The sequence below is a fragment of the Oncorhynchus gorbuscha genome, linkage group LG05 (assembly GCF_021184085.1).
Source record: "Oncorhynchus gorbuscha isolate QuinsamMale2020 ecotype Even-year linkage group LG05, OgorEven_v1.0, whole genome shotgun sequence".
Taxonomy (NCBI): Eukaryota; Metazoa; Chordata; class Actinopteri; order Salmoniformes; family Salmonidae; genus Oncorhynchus; species Oncorhynchus gorbuscha.
Window position 1 is genome coordinate 5,956,507 of NC_060177.1, and position 23,546 is coordinate 5,980,052.

The 23,546-nt window shown below is 46.7% G+C and overlaps 1 protein-coding gene across 1 annotated transcript in view; it reads right to left on the reverse strand.

Moving 5' to 3' along the window:
• The window catches only part of LOC124035385 (vacuolar protein sorting-associated protein 13C-like), a 245,266-nt gene that overhangs the window by 176,250 nt on the left and 45,470 nt on the right, over window positions 1-23,546 (reverse strand). Inside the window, exons 12-19 of the mRNA XM_046348841.1 lie at window positions 13,079-13,136; window positions 10,374-10,501; window positions 8,953-9,059; window positions 7,266-7,506; window positions 6,321-6,459; window positions 4,785-4,885; window positions 3,736-3,878; window positions 117-309 (exon numbers count right to left, since the gene is read on the reverse strand). Of these exons, the coding sequence (XP_046204797.1) occupies window positions 117-309; window positions 3,736-3,878; window positions 4,785-4,885; window positions 6,321-6,459; window positions 7,266-7,506; window positions 8,953-9,059; window positions 10,374-10,501; window positions 13,079-13,136 (1,110 nt within the window). The remainder of the gene's footprint in view (window positions 1-116; window positions 310-3,735; window positions 3,879-4,784; window positions 4,886-6,320; window positions 6,460-7,265; window positions 7,507-8,952; window positions 9,060-10,373; window positions 10,502-13,078; window positions 13,137-23,546) is intronic.

Consider the following 23,546-nt stretch of genomic DNA (forward strand, 5'->3'; position numbering starts at 1 on the left):
TAGTCAGGTTTAATTTCTGAGTCTCTGGGACAGAGGGAGGTCCTTCTAGATGGGAGAGATGATAGCAGCAGATAGGAGTGTGACCAGTGAGTGAGGGGGTGTAGACCCATACACACCGAGTCATAGATGATCTCTACAGGCTGGGAGTGCACTCTGAGCAGCTGCTCTGCAACGCTGTCCTCTGGGTTGACTTCAAACAGGATGGAGAGCAGAGAGGAGGTGGAGTCCCCTACTGACGCTATGAGAGAGGGGACAGCTCCCTGCTGTTCCAACCCTGTTACGTACCAGTGTTCTAACGCTGCCTCCACCCTGGGAGAGGAGAGACGGAGGAGAGGGGAGGGAGGGGAGAGAGAGAGGAGAGGGAGAGGAGAGACAGAGGGGAGGGGAGGGGAGAGAGAGAGAGGGGAGGGAGGGGAGAGAGAGAGGAGAGACGGAGGAGAGGGGAGGGAGGGGAGAGAGAGAGGGGAGGGAGAGGAGAGACAGAGGAGAGGGGAGGGGAGAGGAGAGAGGAGAGAAAGAGGGGAGAGACGGAGGGGAGAGAGAGAGGGGAGAGAGAGGAGAGACAGAGGAGAGGGGAGACAGAGGAGAGGGGGAGGGGAGAGGAGAGAGAGAGAGGAGGGAGAGGAGAGACAGAGGAGAGGGGAGGGAGGGGAGAGAGAGGGGGAGGGAGAGGAGAGACAGAGGAGAGGGAGAGAAAGAGGGGAGAGACGGAGGGGAGAGAGAGAGGGGAGACAGAGGAGAGAGAGAAAGGAGAGAAAGAGGGGAGCGACGGAGGGGAGAGAGAGAGGGGAGAGAATAGAGAGGGGAGAGAGGAGAGAGGAGAGAGAGGGGAGGGAGAGGAGAGACAGAGGAGGGGAGGGAGGGGAGAGGAGAGAGAGTAGAGACAGAAGAGAGGAGAGGGGAGAGGATAGAGAGGGGAGAGGGGAGAGGATAGAGAGGAGAGAGGATAAAGAGGGGAGATGGGAGAGGAAAGGGGGGGAGAAGATAGGAGAGGAGGAGGAGAGAGATCAATAGTTAATCAACAGTTGTATTAAATGTTCCTTAATGTTTTCTCTTTCCAATAAAACCTTTTGTGACTGTCTGAACTCCGCTGAACAGTTTCCAAACCAGGCGGTGATGCAGCCATCCTCGATGGTGCAGCTGTAGAACGTTTTGAGGATCTGAGGACCCAGCCAGTTAGGATGCTCTCGATGGTGCAGCTGTAGAACGTTTTGAGGATCTGAGGACCCAGCCAGTTAGGATGCTCTCGATGGTGCAGCTGTAGAACGTTTTGAGGATCTGAGGACCCATGCCAAATCTTTTCAGTCTCCTGAGGGGGAATAGGTTTTTGTCATGTCCTCTTCATGACTGTCTTGGGTGTGTTAGGACCATGTTAGTTTGTTGGTGATGTGGACACCAAGGAACTTGAAGCTCTCAACCTGCTACACCACAGCCCTGTCGATGAGAATGGGGGCATGCTCGGTCCTCCTTTACCTGTAGTCCACAATCATCTCCTTTGTCTTACTGACGTTGAGGGAGAGGTTGTTGTCCTGGCACCACACGACCAGGTCTCTGACCTCCTACCTATAGGCTGTCTGATCAGGCCTACCACCGCCGTGTCGTCGGCAAACTTAATAATGACGTTTGAGTCGTGTTTGGCCACGCAGTTGTGGGTGAACAGGGAATACAGGAGGGGACTAAGCACACACCCCTGAGGGGCCCCGTGTTGAAGGTCAGCATGGCGGATGTGTCGTTGCCTACCCTCACCACCTCGAGGCTGCCTGTTAGGAAGTCCAGGATCTAGTTAGAGGGAGGTGTTTTAAACCCAGGTTCCTTAGCTTAGTGATGAGCTTTGAGGGCACTAGGATGTTGAACGCTGAGCTGTAGTCAATGAACAGCGTTCTCACAAAGAGGTGGTCCTTTTGTCCAGGTGGGAAAGGGCAGTGTGGAGTGCAATAGAGATTGCATCATCTGTGGATCTGTTGGGGCGGTATGCGAATTGGACTGGGTCTAGGGTGTCTGGGATGATTGTGTTGATGTGAGCCATGACCAGCCTTTCAAAGCATTTCATGGTAACAGACGCGAGTGCTACTGGGCGGAAGTAATTTACATAGGTTACCATGGCAGGTTACCATGGCATTCTCGGGCACAGGGACTATGGTGGTTTGCTTGAAACATGTAGGTATTACAGACTGGGTCGGGGAGAGGTTGAAAATGTCAGTGAAGAAACTTGCCATCTGGTGAACGCTCTGAGAACACGTCATGGTAATCCGTCTGGCCATGCAGCCTTGTCGCTTCGGCTACGGAGAGCGTGATCACATAGTCGTTTCGAACAGCTGGTGCTCTCATGCATGGTTCAATGTTGCTTGTCTTGAAGTGAGCGGAGAACGCATTTAGCTCGTCTTGAAGGCTCGCGTCACTGGGCAGCTTGCGGCTGGGTTTCCCTTTGTATTCTGTGATCGTTAGCCAGCCCTGCCACATCCGACGAGCGTCAGAGCCAGTGTATTAGGATTCAATCTTAATCCTGTATTGACGCTTTGCCTGTTTGATGGTTCATTGGACGGCATAGCGGGATTTATTATAAGCGTCCGGATTAGTGACCCGCTCCTTGAAAGTCGTCAGCTTTAGCCTTTAGTTCAGTACGAATGTCGACTGTAATCCAGGGCTTCTGGTTGGGATATGTACGAACGGTTACTGGAGACGACATCGCCGGTGCACTTAATAATTGGGGCCGGTGGTAAACTCCTCAATGCCATGGGACGAATCCCGGGAACATATTCCACTCTGTTCTGGCGAACCAGTCCTGTAGTAATGGACCACTTCCGTATGGACCGCCTCACTGTTACTTCCTGTTTGACTTTTTGCTTGTGAGGAGGAACCAGGTTGCGATTCGGGAAAGGAAGAGGAAAAAGAGACCTACTTGATGGCCTGCGCCCCGGGTCTCTGGGAGACGGTGGTGCTGGGTTGTGATTAGGGACGGGTCTCTGGGAGACGGTGGTGCTGGGTTGTGATTAGGGACGGGTCTCTGGGAGACGGTGGTGCTGGGTTGTGATTAGGGACGGTGGTGCTGGGTTGTGATTAGGGACGGGTCTCTGGGAGACGGTGGTGCTGGGTTGTGATTAGGGACGGGTCTCTGGGAGACGGTGATGCTGGGTTGTGATTAGGGACGGGTCTCTGGGAGACGGTGATGCTGGGTTGTGATTAGGGACGGGTCTCTGGGAGACGGTGGTGCTGGGTTGTGATTAGGGACGGTGGTGCTGGGTTGTGATTAGGGTCGGGTCTCTGGGAGACGGTGGTGCTGGGTTGTGATTAGGGACAGGTCTCTGGGAGACGGTGGTGTTGGGTTGTGATTAGGGTCGGGTCTCTGGGACACGGTGGTGCTGGGTTGTGATTAGGGACGGGTCTCTGGGAGACGGTGGTGCTGGGTTGTGATTAGGGACGGGTCTCTGGGAGACGGTGGTGCTGGGTTGTGATTAGGGACGGGTCTCTGGGAGACGGTGGTGTTGGGTTGTGATTAGGGACGGGTCTCTGGGAGACGGTGGTGTTGGGTTGTGATTAGGGACGGTGGTGCTGGGTTGTGATTAGGGACGGGTCTCTGGGAGACGGTGGTGCTGGGTTGTGATTAGGGACGGTGGTGCTGGGTTGTGATTAGGGACGGGTCTCTGGGAGACGGTGGTGCTGGGTTGTGATTAGGGACGGGTCTCTGGGAGACGGTGGTGCTGGGTTGTGATTAGAGAAAGGAAGAGAAAGACCCACTTGATGGCCTGCGCCCCGGGTCTCTGGGACACGGTGGTGCTGAGGTCGATCATCTGGATCTTCAGGATCTCTGGGACGTTGGGCTCCTCCCTCACCGTGATGGACGTACGGAACAGCTTGAAGGTCACCACCACTGACACGTACTGGAGAGCACAGAGAGGCACACAGGAGAATAAACACACACACACACAGAGAGAGAGAGGCACACAGGAGAATAAACACACACACACACACAGAGAGGCATACAGGAGAATAAACACACACACACACAGAGAGGCACACAGGAGAATAAACACACACACACACAGAGAGGCACACAGGAGAATAAACACACACACACACACACAGAGAGAGGCATACAGGAGAATAAACACACACACACACAGAGAGGCACACAGGAGAATAAACACACACACACACACAAGGCATACAGGGGAATAAACACACACACAGAGAGGCACACAGGAGAATAAACACACACACACACAGAGAGGCACACAGGAGAATAAACACACACACACACAGAGAGGCACACAGGAGAATAAACACACACACACAGAGAGGCACACAGGAGAATAAACACACACACACACACGAGGCATACAGGGGAATAAACACACACACACACAGAGAGGCACACAGGAGAATAAACACACACACACACACACACAGAGAGGCATACAGGGGAATAAACACACACACACACACACAGAGAGGCATACAGGGGAATAAACACACACACACACACACACACAGAGAGGCATACAGGGGAATAAAAACACACACACACAGAGAGAGAGAGGCACAGGTGTAAACGGGCTTTGTTTCTCAGGGAGCTGTCAGTACCGACACAGAAACAGACACAGGTGTAAACGGGCTTTGTTTCTCAGGGAGCTGTCAGTACCGACACAGAAACAGACACAGGTGTAAACGGGCTTTGTTTCTCAGGGAGCTGTCAGTACCGACACAGAAACAGACACAGGTGTAAACGGGCTTTGTTTCTCAGGGAGCTGTCAGTACCGACACAGAGGACAGACACAGAGACATACCTGCTTGGGTAAGGCCAGGTTGTGAGAACTACCACTGTATCCGATGGCCGTGTAGAGTTTAGCCTTCTCATCAGCAGACATCAACTCTTCAATGCCTGTACCTAGAAAAAGGGGAGGGTTAAACATGAGGAACACCAATCAATGATGGCCAAACAAACAGAACACCAATCAATGTGTTCCCTGGTGTTCTCAAGGTTCCACGTGAGGACGATCAGGGACCGTCGTATTCATCATGTGTCTCAGAGTAGGAGGGGCTGATCTAACATCAGTTTAACCTTTTACGTTATAATGTATAAGGTTATATGGACAAAGTGGACCTGCTCTGAGATCAGAACTCCAAGTCTAAAACACAATGCACTGTAGCCTTGTCTCTCATTGAGGACAGAGGATAGAGAATGCTGGTCGTTAGTCTCTTGAGGGTTAGCTGGTCGTTAATTTGTCTCGAGGGTTAGCTGGTCGTTAGTTTGTTAGTCTCTTGAGGGTTAGCTGGTCGTTAGTTTGTTCGTATCTTGAGGGTTAGCTGGTCATTAGTTTGTTAGTATCTTGAGGGTTAGCTGGTCATTAGTTTGTTAGTATCTTGAGGGTTAGCTGGTCATTAGTTTGTTAGTATCTTGAGGGTTAGCTGGTCATTAGTTTGTTAGGAGTTAGCTGGTCGTTAGTTTGTCTCGAGGGTTAGCTGGTCGTTAGTTTGTTAATCTCTTGAGGGTTAGCTGGTTGTTAGTCTCTTGAGGGTTAGCTGGTTGTTAGTTTGTTAGTCTCTTGAGGGTTAGCTGGTCGTTAGTCTCTTGAGGGTTAGCTGGTCGTTAGTTTGTTAGTCTCGAGGGTTAGCTGGTCGTTAGTTTGTTAGTCTCTTGAGGGTTAGCTGGTCGTTAGTCTCTTGAGGGTTAGCTGGTCGTTAGTTTGTTAGTCTCTTGAGGGTTAGCTGGTCGTTAGTTTGTTAGTCTCTTGAGGGTTAGCTGGTCGTTAGTTTGTTAGTCTCTTGAGGGTTAGCTGGTCGTTAGTTTGTTAGTCTCTTGAGGGTTAGCTGGTCGTTAGTTTGTTAGTCTCTTGAGGGTTAGCTGGTCGTTAGTTTGTTAGTCTCTTGAGGGTTAGCTGGTCGTTAGTCTCGAGGGTTAGCTGGTCGTTAGTCTCGAGGGTTAGCTGGTCGTTAGTTTGTTAGTCTCGAGGGTTAGCTGGTCGTTAGTTTGTTAGTCTCTTGAGGGTTAGCTGGTCGTTAGTCTCTTGAGGGTTAGCTGGTCGTTAGTCTCTTGAGGGTTAGCTGGTCGTTAGTCTCTTGAGGGTTAGCTGGTCGTTAGTCTCTTGAGGGTTAGCTGGTCGTTAGTCTCGAGGGTTAGCTGGTCGTTAGTTTGTTAGTCTCTTGAGGGTTAGCTGGTCGTTAGTTTGTTAGTCTCTTGAGGGTTAGCTGGTCGTTAGTCTCTTGAGGGTTAGCTGGTTGTTAGTTTGTTAGTATCTTGAGACTAACAAGAGTGGCCTGTTCATTGGTTACCTGTTCCTGATTGTGTGTGTGTGTCTGTGTGGTAACTGAGGAGTTCTCACCCTCTTCCTCCTGGGTTTCCTGTTCCTGCTCTTTCTTCTTCCCTTCCTTCCTTCCAAAGAAGCTGCTGAAAAACCCTCCTCCCTGCTTCTGGCCGGCCACAGCCTTCTTAGCTACCACCTTCTGCCCTGACCGGATCACCTAGAGGAGGGAGGGGGAGAGAGGAGGAGGGAGGGAGAGAGAGGAGGAGGGAGGGAGAGACAGGAGGAGGGAGAGAGAGACCGGAGGAGGGAGAGACAGACAGGAGGGAGGAGAGAGAGACAGGAGGAGGGAGAGAGAGACAGGAGGAGGGAGAGAGAGACAGGAGCAGGGAGAGAGAGACAGGAGGAGGGAGAGAGAGACAGGAGGAGGGAGAGAGAGACAGGAGGGAGAGAGAGACAGGAGGAGGGAGAGAGAGACAGGAGGAGGGAGAGAGAGACAGGAGGAGGGAGAGAGAGACAGGAGGAGGGAGAGAGAGACAGGAGGAGGGAGAGAGAGACAGGAGGAGGGAGAGAGAGACAGGAGGAGGGAGAGAGAGACAGGAGGAGGGAGAGAGAGACAGGAGGAGGGAGAGAGAGACAGGAGGAGGGAGGGAGAGACAGGAGGAGGGAGGGAGGGAGAGAGGGAGAGACAGGAGGATGAAGGGAAGGGGAGAGACAGGAGAGAGACAGACAGGAGGAGGGAGGGAGATGGGAAGAGGGAGGGAGATGGGAGGGAGATGGGAGGAGGGAGGGAGATGGGAGGGAGATGGGAGGAGGGAGGGAGATGGGAGGGAGATGGGAGGAGGGAGGGAGATGGGAGGGAGATGGGAGGGAGAGAGATAGGAGGAGGGAGGGAGATAGAGATAGTTCAGACACAGGTCCATGGGGAGAACCCTCCACAAAACCCCCCATTGACCTGGTTGTAAAACCCCAGTAGTATACTGTAGATGCCTCCTGGTTACCGGCGACAACAGATATTAGACAAACCTCCATCTGTGCTTGTTGCCGGGCCAACGTGATGTTGAAGACATCCAGGCTCTTCTCCAGGTCCTGTATCTGCTTCTCTTGGTCCTCTCTGAGTTTTCCCTGTGGTGTCAGTAGTTTGGCCTTGTAGGCTGCCCTGTAGGTCTTCAGAGTGTGGCGGTGCTTCCGGATGTTGGACCACGACCACATCTGGTTGAAACGTCTGATGTGAACGTCCAGGATGCTGTTCATACTGTACTTCCACCTGGAAACAGCGCCACACTACCGTTAAGGTGCTGAGATGGAGATCAGTGGGCATGGTTCCCGTCTAATGAAACCTCAACCCTAAGTTGAATAACATGATGAAACTCCCAACACAACATTATCCCAACAACACGTCTGCTGGTATACTTCCTTCAATTAGGATTGAAGACAACAACAACAACAACAAATCAGAAAAGTTCAAATTGTTTTGATAAACAGATATCATGACTAGTACTGCTCATTAGAATGTATGGAGTGGTGACTGGCTGGTTGTCTGACTGACTGACTGGCTGGCTGACTGACTGGCTGGTTGGCTGGCTGACTGACTGGCTGTCTGACTGGTTGGCTGACTTGCTGGCTGGTTGGCTGACTGACTGGCTGGTTGGCTGGTTGGCTGGTTGGCTGACTGACTGGTTGGCTGACTGACTGGTTGGCTGACTGACTGACTGGCTGGCTGGCTGACTGGTTGGCTGACCTACTGGCTGGTTGGTTGACTGGCTGACTGGTTGGTTGACTGGCTGACTGGTTGGCTGGCTGACTGACTGACTGGTTGGCTGACTGACTGGTTGGCTGACTGACTGGCTGACTGACTGGCTGGTTGGCTGACTGGTTGGCTGACTGGTTGGCTGGCTGACTGGTTGGTTGACTGGCTGACTGGTTGGCTGACTGGTTGGCTGACTGGTTGGCTGACTGGTTGGCTGACTGGTTGGCTGACTGACTAGTACTGCTCATTAGAATGTATGGAGTGGTGACTGGCTGGTTGTCTGACTGACTGACTGGCTGTCTGACTGGTTGGCTGACTTGCTGGCTGGTTGGCTGACTGACTGGCTGGTTGGCTGGTTGGCTGGTTGGCTGACTGACTGGTTGGCTGACTGACTGGTTGGCTGACTGACTGACTGGCTGGCTGGCTGACTGGTTGGCTGACCTACTGGCTGGTTGGTTGACTGGCTGACTGGTTGGTTGACTGGCTGACTGGTTGGCTGGCTGACTGACTGACTGGTTGGCTGACTGACTGGTTGGCTGACTGACTGGCTGACTGACTGGCTGGTTGGCTGACTGGTTGGCTGACTGGTTGGCTGGCTGACTGGTTGGTTGACTGACTGACTGGTTGGCTGACTGGTTGGCTGACTGGTTGGCTGACTGGTTGGCTGACTGACTAGTACTGCTCATTAGAATGTATGGAGTGGTGACTGGTTGGTTGGCTGACTGGCTGACTGGCTGGTTGGATGGCTGACTGGTTGACTGGCTGGCTGGCTGACTGGCTGGTTGGCTGCCTGGCTGGTTGACTGGCTGGCTGACTGGATGGTTGGTTGGTTGACTGGTTGGTTGACGGGCTGGTTGGTTGACTGACTGGCTGGTTGACTGGCTGGCTGGTTGACTGGTTGACTGGCTGGCTGACTGACTGGTTGACTGACTGGCTGGTTGACTGACTGACTGGTTCACTTACCAGTGCTTGGCATTTGTGTGTACAGGTACATCAGGTCTGAACTTCCTGTAGGGTCCATTCTTCACCATACAGTCTATAGACTCTAGCAGGTCCACCATGGTTAGGTACTGAACAGGAAGAGACAACATGATAGTCTATAGACTCTAGCAGGTCCACCATGGTTAGGTACTGAACAGGAAGAGACAACATGATATCAGTCTATAGACTCTAGCAGGTCCACCATGGTTAGGTACTGAACAGGAAGAGACAACATGATATCAGTCTCTAGACTCTAAACAGACGCCTCACAAGTCCTCAACTGACAGCTTCATTAAATAGTACCCTCAAAACACCAGTCTCAATGTCAACAGTGAAGAGGCGACTCCGGGATGCTGGCCTTCTAGGCAGAGTTCCTCTGTCCAGTCTCAACCGGGATGCTGGTCTTCTAGGCAGAGTTCCTCTGTCCAGTCTCAACCGGGATGCTGGTCTTCTAGGCAGAGTTCCTCTGTCCAGTCTCAAGAGTTCCTCTGTCCAGTCTCAACATCAACAGTGAAGAGGCGACTCCGGGATGCTGGCCTTCTAGGCAGAGTTCCTCTGTCCAGTGTCTGTGTTCTTTTGCCCAACCTAATATTTTATTTTTATTGGCCAGTCTGAGATATGGATTTTTCTTTGCAACTCTGCCTAGAAGGTCAGCATCCCAGAGTCGCCTCTTCACTGTTGATGTTGAGACCAGAGTGTTTTGAGTTGGTTGATGTTGAGACCGGTATTTAATGAAGCTGCCAATTGAGAACTTGTGAGGCGTCTGTTTCTCAAACGTGACACTCTAATGTACTTGTCCTCTTGCTCAGTTGTGCACCGGGGCATCCCAGTCTTTCTATTCTGGTTAGAGCCAGTTTGCTCTGTTTTGTGAAGGGAGTAGTACACAGCGCTGTACAAGGTCTTCAGTTTCTTTCTATTCCACATAGATGCTCTGATACAGAGACACTGTCAGTCCATTCAACTAGGTTTTAGTCGGACAAAACAAGCACATAGATGCTCTGATACAGAGACACTTTCAGTCAGTCAATTCAACTAGGTTTTAGTAGGACAAAACAAGCACATAGATGCTCTGATACAGAGACACTTTCAGTCAGTCCATTCAACTAGGTTTCTGATACAGAGACACTGTCAGGTTTTAGTAGGACAAAACATTATCAACTACAGGAAGTAAACTATTCTTCACGTCAGCAGAATCACCGCTGGAAGTGTTTGATCAGCTATGTGTGTAAGTCGGCATGTCTCTGTGTGTGTGTGTGTGTGTGTGTGTGTGTGTGTGTGTGTGTGTGTGTGTGTGTGTGTGTGTGTGTGTGTGTGTGTGTGTGTGTGTGTGTGTGTGTGTGTGTGTGTGTGTGTGTGTGTGTGTGTGTGTGTGTGTGTGTGTGTGTGTGTGTGTGTGTGTGTACCTGTGGTCTGGTCATCTCTACTGCTACATTCTGAACCTCCAGATGCAGGCTGGCTTTGGGAGACTTCAGCTCAATCTCAGCACTCGGGTTGATTACCATTTTAGCAGAGGCAAAGATGGGTTTGAAAACTAGATGGGGAGGAGAGAGAAAGAGGAAGAGAGGAGAACATCCTATGACATCCCAGTCAGTATACACCCAGCCAGTATACACCCAGTCAGTATACACCCAGCCAGTATACACCCAGCCAGTATACACCCAGTCAGTATACACCCAGCCAGTATACACCCAGTCAGTATACACCCAGCCAGTATACACCCAGCCAGTCAGTATACACCCAGTCAGTATACACCCAGCCAGTCAGTATACACCCAGTCAGTATACACCCAGCCAGTATACACCCAGCCAGTCAGTATACACCCAGCCAGTATACACCCAGCCAGTCAGTATACACCCAGTCAGTATACACCCAGCCAGTATACACCCAGCCAGTCAGTATACACCCAGTCAGTATACACCCAGCCAGTATACACCCAGCCAGTATACACCCAGTCAGTATACACCCAGTCAGTATACACCCAGCCAGTATACACCCAGCCAGCCAGTATACACCCAGTCAGTATACACCCAGCCAGTATACACCCAGCCAGTATACACCCAGTCAGTATACACCCAGCCAGTATACACCCAGTCAGTATACACCCAGCCAGTATACACCCAGTCAGTATACACCCAGCCAGTATACACCCAGCCAGTATACACCCAGCCAGTATACACCCAGTCAGTATACACCCAGTCAGTATACACCCAGTCAGTATACACCCAGCCAGTATACACCCAGCCAGTATACACCCAGCCAGTATACACCCAGCCAGTATACACCCAGTCAGTATACACCCAGCCAGTATACACCCAGTCAGTATACACCCAGACAGTATACACCCAGGCAGTATACACCCAGCCAGTCAGTATACACCCAGCCAGTCAGTATACACCCAGCCAGTATACACCCAGCCAGTATACACCCAGTCAGTATACACCCAGTCAGTATACACCCAGCCAGGATACACCCAGCCAGTATACACCCAGCCAGTATACACCCAGTCAGTATACACCCAGTCAGTATACACCCAGCCAGTATACACCCAGTCAGTATACACCCAGCCAGTATACACCCAGCCAGTATACACCCAGCCAGTATACACCCAGTCAGTATACACCCAGCCAGTATACACCCAGTCAGTATACACCCAGACAGTATACACCCAGCCAGTATACACCCAGTCAGTATACACCCAGTCAGTATACACCCAGTCAGTATACACCCAGCCAGTATACACCCAGCCAGTATACACCCAGCCAGTATACACCCAGTCAGTATACACCCAGCCAGTATACACCCAGCCAGTATACACCCAGCCAGTATACACCCAGCCAGTATACACCCAGTCAGTATACACCCAGACAGTATACACCCAGACAGTATACACCCAGCCAGTCAGTATACACCCAGTCAGTATACACCCAGCCAGGATACACCCAGCCAGGATACACCCAGCCAGGATACACCCAGCCAGTATACACCCAGTCAGTATACACCCAGCCAGTATACACCCAGACAGTATACACCCAGCCAGGATACACCCAGCCAGTATACACCCAGCCAGTATACACCCAGCCAGTATACACCCAGCCAGTCAGTATACACCCAGCCAGTATACACCCAGCCAGTATACACCCAGCCAGTCAGTATACACCCAGCCAGTATACACCCAGTCAGTATACACCCAGTCAGTATACACCCAGTCAGTATACACCCAGACAGTATACACCCAGTCAGTATACACCCAGTCAGTATACACCCAGCCAGTATACACCCAGCCAGTATACACCCAGCCAGGATACACCCAGCCAGGATACACCCAGCCAGGATACACCCAGCCAGTATACACCCAGCCAGTATACACCCAGTCAGTCAGTATACACCCAGTCAGTATACACCCAGCCAGTATACACCCAGCCAGTATAAAACCAGCCAGTCAGTATACACCCAGTCAGTATACACCCAGCCAGTATACACCCAGCCAGTATACACCCAGACAGTATACACCCAGTCAGTATACACCCAGTCAGTATACACCCAGCCAGTATACACCCAGCCAGTATACACCCAGTGTATAGTATACACCCAGCCAGTATACACCCAGCCAGTATACACCCAGCCAGTATACACCCAGCCAGTATACACCCAGCCAGTATACACCCAGCCAGTATACACCCAGCCAGTATACACCCAGCCAGTATACACCCAGCCAGTATACACCCAGCCAGTATACACCCAGCCAGTATACACCCAGCCAGTATACACCCAGCCAGTATACACCCAGCCAGTATACACCCAGCCAGTATACACCCAGCCAGTATACACCCAGCCAGTATACACCCAGCCAGTATACACCCAGCCAGTATACACCCAGCCAGTATACACCCAGCCAGTATACACCCAGCCAGTATACACCCAGCCAGTATACACCCAGCTAGTATACAACCAGTGGTGTGTGTGTGTGTGTGTGTGTGTGTGTGTGTGTGTGTGTGTGTGTGTGTGTGTGTGTGTGTGTGTGTGTGTGTGTGTGTGTGTGTGTGTGTGTGTGTGTGTGTGTGTGTGTGTGTGTGTGTGTGTGTGTGTGTGTGTTACCCATGGTACATACTGTATTGGTAGTCTTTGATCTCTTGGTCCTTGGTACTGATGCCGTCCTTCAGCTTTTCCTGGACAGACACAAAGACAAGGAAGAGGATTAGAAATCACACAGACATGACTCTGGTCTTCTGTAGCTCAGTCGGTAGAGCATCGTGCTTGCAACGCCAGGGGTGTGGGTTCGATTCCCGGGAACACCCATAAGTAAAACCTATGTATGTAAAACTGTCGCTTTGCATGAAAAAGTTTATGCCAAATGACATATATTATTTTTATTATATTATGACAAAGTATCGAAGATGGAAACATCTGTAGGATCAACCCGACGCGTATCTAAGATATTTAGAGATGCAGTTTCAATACTGATGAAACAGTACGGCAGGCTGTGTTTTGTAGCATCATTTCCCTGTCCAATGTCTTCCAGTGGAGAGGTATTATAGATCCCTGTATGAGGAACAACACTGACGGTGTTCACCTCTAACCCTCCTCCCTCATTATATTATAGATCCCTGTATGAGGAACAACACTGACGGTGTTCACCTCTAACCTCTCCTCCCTCATTATATTATAGATCCCTGTGTTCACCTCTAACCCCTCCTCCCTCATTATATTATAGATCCCTGTGTTCACCTCTAACCTCTCCTCCCTCATTATATTACAGATCCCTGTGTTCACCTCTAACCCCTCCTCCCTCATTATATTATAGATCCCTGTATGAGGAACAACACTGACGGTGTTCACCTCTAACCCCTCCTCCCTCATTATATTATAGATCCCTGTGTTCACCTCTAACCCCTCCTCCCTCATTATATTATAGATCCCTGTATGAGGAACAACACTGACGGTGTTCACCTCTAACCTCTCCTCCCTCATTATATTATAGATCCCTGTATGAGGAACAACACTGACGGTGTTCACCTCTAACCTCTCCTCCCTCATTATATTATAGATCCCTGTATGAGGAACAACACTGACGGTGTTTACCTCTAACCTCTCCTCCCTCGTTATATTATAGATCCATGTGTTCACCTCTAACCCCTCCTCCCTCATTATATTATAGATCCCTGTATGAGGAACAACACTGACGGTGTTTACCTCTAACCTCTCCTCCCTCATTATATTATAGATCCCTGTATGAGGAACAACACTGACGGTGTTCACCTCTAACCCCTCCTCCCTCATTATATTATAGATCCCTGTATGAGGAACAACACTGACGGTGTTCACCTCTAACCTCTCCTCCCTCATTATATTATAGATCCCTGTGTTCACCTCTAACCCCTCCTCCCTCATTATATTATAGATCCCTGTATGAGGAACAACACTGACGGTGTTCACCTCTAACCTCTCCTCCCTCATTATATTATAGATCCCTGTATGAGGAACAACACTGACGGTGTTCACCTCTAACCCCTCCTCCCTCATTATATTATAGATCCCTGTATGAGGAACAACACTGACGGTGTTCACCTCTAACCTCTCCTCCCTCATTATATTATAGATCCCTGTGTTCACCTCTAACCCCTCCTCCCTCATTATATTATAGATCCCTGTATGAGGAACAACACTGACGGTGTTCACCTCTAACCTCTCCTCCCTCATTATATTATAGATCCCTGTGAGGAACAATACTTGTTCACCTCTAACCTCTCCTCCCTCATTATATTATAGATCCCTGTGTTCACCTCTAACCTCTCCTCCCTCATTATATTACAGATCCCTGTGTTCACCTCTAACCTCTCCTCCCTCATTATATTATAGATCCCTGTATGAGGAACAACACTGACGGTGTTCACCTCTAACCCCTCCTCCCTCATTATATTATAGATCCCTGTATGAGGAACAACACACTGACGGTGTTCACCTCTAACCTCTCCTCCCTCATTATATTATAGATCCCTGTATGAGGAACAACACTGACGGTGTTCACCTCTAACCCCTCCTCCCTCATTATATTATAGATCCCTGTGTTCACCTCTAACCTCTCCTCCCTCATTATATTACAGATCCCTGTGTTCACCTCTAACCTCTCCTCCTCATTATATTATAGATCCCTGTATGAGGAACAACACTGACGGTGTTCACCTCTAACCTCTCCTCCCTCATTATATTATAGATCCCTGTGTTCACCTCTAACCTCCTCCCTCATTATATTATAGATCCCTGTATGAGGAACAACACTGACGGTGTTCACCTCTAACCTCTCCTCCCTCATTATATTATAGATCCCTGTGTTCACCTCTAACCCCTCCTCCCTCATTATATTATAGATCCCTGTGTTCACCTCTAACCTCTCCTCCTCATTATATTATAGATCCCTGTGTTCACCTTAACCTCTCCTCCCTCATTATATTATAGATCCCTGTGTTCACCTCTAACCCCTCCTCCCTCATTATATTATAGATCCCTGTATGAGGAACAACACTGACGGTGTTTACCTCTAACCTCTCCTCCCTCATTATATTATAGATCCCTGTGTATGAGGAACAACAACTGACGGTGTTCACCTCTAACCTCTCCTCCCTCATTATATTACAGATCCCTGTGTTCACCTCTAACCCCTCCTCCCTCATTATATTATAGATCCCTGTGTTCACCTCTAACCTCTCCTCCCTCATTATATTACAGATCCCTGTGTTCACAAACTGGACTAACCTCTCCTCCCTCATTATATTATAGATCCCTGTGTTAACCTCTAACCCCTCCTCCCTCATTATATTATAGATCCCTAACCTCTAACCTCTCCTCCCTCATTATATTATAGATCCCTGTATGAGGTACTACAACAACACTGAATGTGTTGACCTCTAACCTCTCCTCCCTCATTATATTATAGATCCCTGTATGAGGTACTACAACAACACTGACTGTGTTAACCTCTCCTCCCTCATTATATTACAGATCCCTGTGTTCACCTCTAACCTCTCCTCCCTCATTATATTATAGATCCCTGTATGAGGTACTACAACAACACTGAATGTGTTAACCTCTAACCTCTCCTCCCTCATTATATATTATAGATCCCTGTGTTCACCTCTAACCTCTCCTCCCTCATTATATTATAGATCCCTGTATGAGGTACTACAACAACACTGACTGTGTTAACCTCTCCTCCCTCATTATATTACAGATCCCCATGTTAACCTCTAACCTCTCCTCCCTCATTATATTATAGATCCCTATGAGGTACTACTGAACAACACTGAATTAATTAACCTACTAACCTCTCCTCCCTCATTATATTATAGATCCCTGTATGAGAACCAGTACTACAACAACACTGACTGTGTTAACCTCTAACCTCTCCTCCCTCATTATATTATAGATCCCTGTATGAGGTACTCAACAACACTGACTGTGTTAACCTCTTAGACCCAGAATTATATTACAGATCCCTGTTAATTCACCTCTAACCTCTCCTCCCTCATTATATTATAGATCCCTGTGTTAAACCAGGACTCTCCTCCAAACTCCATTAATTATAGATCCCTGTATGAGGTACTACAACAACACTGATGGTGTTGACCTCTAACCTCTCCTCCCTCATTATCTTTTCACACGCTCTCCTTCTCCTCTCCTGTTTTATAGACATTTTCCTCAATAAACCCTGCAGATCATTAATCCAACACACCACATACAGTGGTACAACTGGAGAGCAGACATTAATTAACCTACAGTAGACAGAACCAGGACTCTGAATACAAACTGGACATTAATTAACCTACAGTAGACAGAACCAGTACTGTCTGAATACAAACTGGACATTAATTAACCTACAGTAGACAGAACCAGGACTGTCTGAATACAAACTGGACATTAATTAACCTACAGTAGACAGAACCAGGACTCAGTCTGAATACAAACTGGACATTAATTAACCTACAGTAGACAGAACCAGGACTCAGTCTGAATACAAACTGAACATTAATTAACCTACTGTAGACAGAACCAGGACTCTGAATACAAACTGAACAGACATTAATTAACCTACAGTAGACAGAACCAGGACTCTGAATACAAACTGGACATTAATTAACCTACAGTAGACAGAACTAGAACTCAGTCTGAATACAAACTGGACATTAATTAACCTACAGTAGACAGAACCAGAACTCTGAATACAAACTGGACATTAATTAACCTACAGTAGACAGAACCAGGACTGTCTGAATACAAACTGGACATTAATTAACCTACAGTAGACAGAACCAGGACTGTCTGAATACAAACTGGACATTAATTAACCTACAGTAGACAGAACCAGAACTCTGAATACAAACTGGACATTAATTAACCTACAGTAGACAGAACCAGGACTCTGAATACAAACTGGACATTAATTAACCTACAGTAGACAGAACCAGGACTCAGTCTGAATACAAACTGAACATTAATTAACCTACAGTAGACAGAACCAGGACTCAGTCTGAATACAAACTGGACATTAATTAACCTACAGTAGACAGAACCAGGACTCAGTCTGAATACAAACTGGACATTAATTAACCTACTGTAGACAGAACCAGGACTCAGTCTGAATACAAACTGGACATTAATTAACCTACAGTAGACAGAACCAGGACTCAGTCTGAATACAAACTGGACATTAATTAACCTACAGTAGACAGAACCAGGACTCAGTCTGAATACAAACTGGACATTAATTAACCTACAGTAGACAGAACCAGGACTCTGAATACAAACTGGACATTAATTAACCTACTGTAGACAGAACCAGGACTGTCTGAATACAAACTGGACATTAATTAACCTACAGTAGACAGAACCAGGACTCTGAATACAAACTGGACATTAATTAACCTACTGTAGACAGAACCAGGACTCTGAATACAAACTGAACATTAATTAACCTACTGTAGACAGAACCAGGACTGTCTGAATACAAACTGGACATTAATTAACCTACAGTAGACAGAACCAGGACTGTCTGAATACAAACTGGACATTAATTAACCTACAGTAGACAGAACCAGAACTCAGTCTGAATACAAACTGGACATTAATTAACCTACAGTAGACAGAACCAGGACTCAGTCTGAATACAAACTGGACATTAATTAACCTACAGTAGACAGAACCAGGACTCTGAATACAAACTGAACAGACATTAATTAACCTACAGTAGACAGAACCAGGACTCAGTCTGAATACAAACTGGACATTAATTAACCTACAGTAGACAGAACCAGGACTCAGTCTGAATACAAACTGGACATTAATTAACCTACTGTAGACAGAACCAGGACTCAGTCTGAATACAAACTGGACATTAATTAACCTACTGTAGACAGAACCAGGACTGTCTGAATACAAACTGGACATTAATTAACCTACTGTAGACAGAACCAGGACTGTCTGAATACAAACTGACATTAATTAACCTACAGTAGACAGAACCAGGACTCAGTCTGAATACAAACTGGACATTAATTAACCTACAGTAGACAGAACCAGGACTCAGTCTGAATACAAACTGGACATTAATTAACCTACAGTAGACAGAACCAGGACTCTGAATACAAACTGGACATTAATTAACCTACTGTAGACAGAACCAGGACTCTGAATACAAACTGAACATTAATTAACCTACTGTAGACAGAACCAGGACTGTCTGAATACAAACTGGACATTAATTAACCTACAGTAGACAGAACCAGGACTGTCTGAATACAAACTGGACATTAATTAACCTACTGTAGACAGAACCAGAACTCAGTCTGAATACAAACTGGACATTAATTAACCTACAGTAGACAGAACCAGGACTCAGTCTGAATACAAACTGGACATTAATTAACCTACAGTAGACAGAACCAGGACTCTGAATACAAACTGAACAGACATTAATTAACCTACAGTAGACAGAACCAGGACTCAGTCTGAATACAAACTGGACATTAATTAACCTACAGTAGACAGAACCAGGACTCAGTCTGAATACAAACTGGACATTAATTAACCTACTGTAGACAGAACCAGGACTCAGTCTGAATACAAACTGGACATTAATTAACCTACTGTAGACAGAACCAGGACTGTCTGAATACAAACTGGACATTAATTAACCTACTGTAGACAGAACCAGGACTCAGTCTGAATACAAACTGGACATTAATTAACCTACAGTAGACAGAACCAGGACTCAGTCTGAATACAAACTGGACATTAATTAACCTACTGTAGACAGAACCAGGACTCAGTCTGAATACAAACTGGACATTAATTAACCTACTGTAGACAGAACCAGAACTCAGTCTGAATACAAACTGGACATTAATTAACCTACTGTAGACAGAACCAGAACTCAGTCTGAATACAAACTGAACAGACATTAATTAACCTACAGTAGACAGAACCAGGACTGTCTGAATACAAACTGGACAGACATTAATTAACCTACTGTAGACAGAACCAGAACTCAGTCTGAATACAAACTGGACATTAATTAACCTACAGTAGATAGAACCAGTACTCTGAATACAAACTGAACAGACATTAATTAACCTACTGTAGACAGAACCAGGACTGTCTGAATACAAACTGGACAGACATTAATTAACCTACAGTAGACAGAACCAGAACTCAGTCTGAATACAAACTGGACATTAATTAACCTACTGTAGACAGAACCAGGACTCAGTCTGAATACAAACTGAACATTAATTAACCTACTGTAGACAGAACTAGAACTCAGTCTGAATACAAACTGGACATGAATTAACCTACTGTAGACAGAACTAGAACTCAGTCTGAATACAAACTGAACAGACATTAATTAACCTACTGTAGACAGAACCAGGACTCTGAATACAAACTGAACAGACATTAATTAACCTACTGTAGACAGAACCAGAACTCAGTCTGAATACAAACTGAACATTAATTAACCTACAGTAGATAGAACCAGAACTCTGAATACAAACTGGACATTAATTAACCTACAGTAGACAGAACCAGGACTCAGTCTGAATACAAACTGGACATTAATTAACCTACAGTAGACAGAACCAGGACTCTGAATACAAACTGAACAGACATTAATTAACCTACTGTAGACAGAACCAGGACTCTGAATACAAACTGGACATTAATTAACCTACAGTAGACAGAACCAGGACTCAGTCTGAATACAAACTGGACATTAATTAACCTACAGTAGACAGAACCAGAACTCAGTCTGAATACAAACTGAACAGACATTAATTAACCTACAGTAGACAGAACCAGGACTCAGTCTGAATACAAACTGAACAGACATTAATTAACCTACTGTAGACAGAACCAGGACTCTGAATACAAACTGAACAGACATTAATTAACCTACTGTAGACAGAACCAGAACTCAGTCTGAATACAAACTGAACATTAATTAACCTACTGTAGACAGAACCAGGACTCTGAATACAAACTGAACAGACATTAATTAACCTACAGTAGACAGAACCAGGACTCAGTCTGAATACAAACTGGACATTAATTAACCTACAGTAGACAGAACCAGGACTCTGAATACAAACTGAACAGACATTAATTAACCTACTGTAGACAGAACCAGGACTCAGTCTGAATACAAACTGGACATTAATTAACCTACTGTAGACAGAACCAGAACTCAGTCTGAATACAAACTGAACATTAATTAACCTACAGTAGACAGAACCAGGACTCAGTCTGAATACAAACTGGACATTAATTAACCTACAGTAGATAGAACCAGTACTCAGTCTGAATACAAACTGAACATTAATTAACCTATTGTAGACAGAACCAGAACTCAGTCTGAATACAAACTGGACATTAATTAACCTACTGTAGACAGAACCAGAACTCAGTCTGAATACAAACTGAACAGACATTAATTAACCTACAGTAGACAGAACCAGGACTCAGTCTGAATACAAACTGGACATTAATTAACCTACAGTAGACAGAACCAGGACTCAGTCTGAATACAAACTGAACATTAATTAACCTACAGTAGACAGAACCAGGACTCAGTCTGAATACAAACTGAACAGACATTAATTAACCTACAGTAGACAGAACCAGGACTCAGTCTGAATACAAACTGGACATTAATTAACCTACAGTAGACAGAACCAGGACTCAGTCTGAATACAAACTGGACATTAATTAACCTACTGTAGACAGAACCAGGACTCTGAATACAAACTGGACATTAATTAACCTACAGTAGACAGAACCAGGACTCAGAATACAAACTGAACATTAATTAACCTACTGTAGACAGAACCAGTACTCAGTCTGAATACAAACTGAACATTAATTAACCTACTGTAGACAGAACCAGGACTCAGTCTGAATACAAACTGGACATTAATTAACCTACTGTAGACAGAACCAGTACTCAGTCTGAATACAAACTGAACAGACATTAATTAACCTACGTTAGACAGAACCAGTACTCAGTCTGAATACAAACTGGACATTAATTAACCTACAGTAGATAGAACCAGTACTCAGTCTGAATACAAACTGGACATTAATTAACCTACTGTAGACAGAACCAGGACTCTGAATACAAACTGAACATTAATTAACCTACAGTAGACAGAACCAGGACTCTGAATACAAACTGAACAGACATTAATTAACCTACAGTAGACAGAACCAGGACTGTCTGAATACAAACTGGACATTAATTAACCTACTGTAGACAGAACCAGGACTCTGAATACAAACTGGACATTAATTAACCTACTGTAGACAGAACCAGAACTCAGTCTGAATACAAACTGAACAGACATTATGAAACCTACTGTAGACAGAAGAAGAACTCAGTCTGAATACAAACTGGACATTAATTAACCTACTGTAGATAAATTACATTTTAATGGCATCGGACCGAGGCTCTGCATCTGTCCTCGTGCTCCTAGACCTTAGTGCTGCTTTTGATACCATCGATCACCACATTCTTTTGGACAGATTGGAAACCCAAATTGGTCTACACGGACATGTTCTGGCCTGGTTTAGATCTTATCTGTCGGAAAGATATCAGTTTGTCTCTGTGAATGGTTTGTCCTCTGACAAATCAACTGTAAATGTCGGTGTTCCTCAAGGTTCTGTTTTAGGACCACTATTGTTTTCACTATACATTTACCTGTTGGGGATGTTATTCGAAAACATAATGTAAACTTTCACTGCTATGCGGATGACACACAGCTGAACATTTCAATGAAACATGGTGAAGCCCCAAAATTGCACTCGCTAGAAGCATGTGTTTCAGACATAAGGAAGTGGATGGCTGCAAACATTCTACTATTAAACTCGGACAAAACAGAGATGCTTGTTCTAGGTCCCAAGAAACAAAGAGATCTTCTGTTGAATCTGACAATTAATCTTAATGGTTGTACAGTCGTCTCAAATAAAACTGTGAAGGACCTCGGCGTTACTCTGGACCCTGATCTCTATTTTGAAGAACATATCAAGACCATTTCGAGGACAGCTTTTTTCCATCTACGTAATATTGCAAAAATCAGAAACTTTCTGTCCAAAAATTATGCAGAAAAATTAATCCATGCTTTTGTCACTTCTAGGTTAGACTACTGCAATGCTCTAGTTTCCGGCTACCCGGATAAGGCACTAAATAAACTTCAGTTAGTGCTAAATACGGCTGCTAGAATCCTGACTAGAACCCCAAAATTTGATCATATTACTCCAGTGCTAGCCTCTCTACACTGGCTTCCTGTCAAAGCAAGGGCTGATTTCAAGGTTTTACTGTTAACCTAAAAAGCATTACATGGGCTTGCTCCTACCTATCTCTCTGATATGGTCCTGCCATACATACCTACACGTACGCTACGGTCACAAGACGCAGGCCTCCTAATTGTCCCTAGAATTTCTAAGCAAACAGCTGGAGGCAGGGCTTTCTCCTATAGAGCTCCATTTTTATGGAACGGTCTGCCTACCCATGTCAGAGACGCAAACTCGGTCTCAACCTTTAAGTCTTTACTGAAAACTCATCTCTTCAGTGGGTCATATGATTGAGTGTAGTCTGGCCCAGGAGTGGGAAGGTGAACGGAAAGGCTCTGGAGCAACGAACCGCCCTTGCTGTCTCTGCCTGGCCGGTTCCCCTCTTTCCACTGGGATTCTCTGCCTCTAACCCTATTACAGGGGCTGAGTCACTGGCTTACTGGGGCTCTCTCATGCCGTCCCTGCAGGGGGTGCGTCACCTGAGTGGGTTGATTCACTGTTGTGGTCATCCTGTCTGGGTTGGCGCCCCCCCCTTGGGTTGTGCCGTGGCGGGGACCTTTGTGGGCTATACTCAGCCTTGTCTCAGGATGGTAAGTTGGTGGTTGAAGATATCCCTCTAGTGGTGTGGGGGCTGTGCTTTGACAAAGTGGGTGGGGTTATATCCTTCCTGTTTGGCCCTGTCCGGGGGTGTCCTCGGATGGGGCCACAGTGTCTCCTGTCCCCTCCTGTCTCAGCCTCCAGTA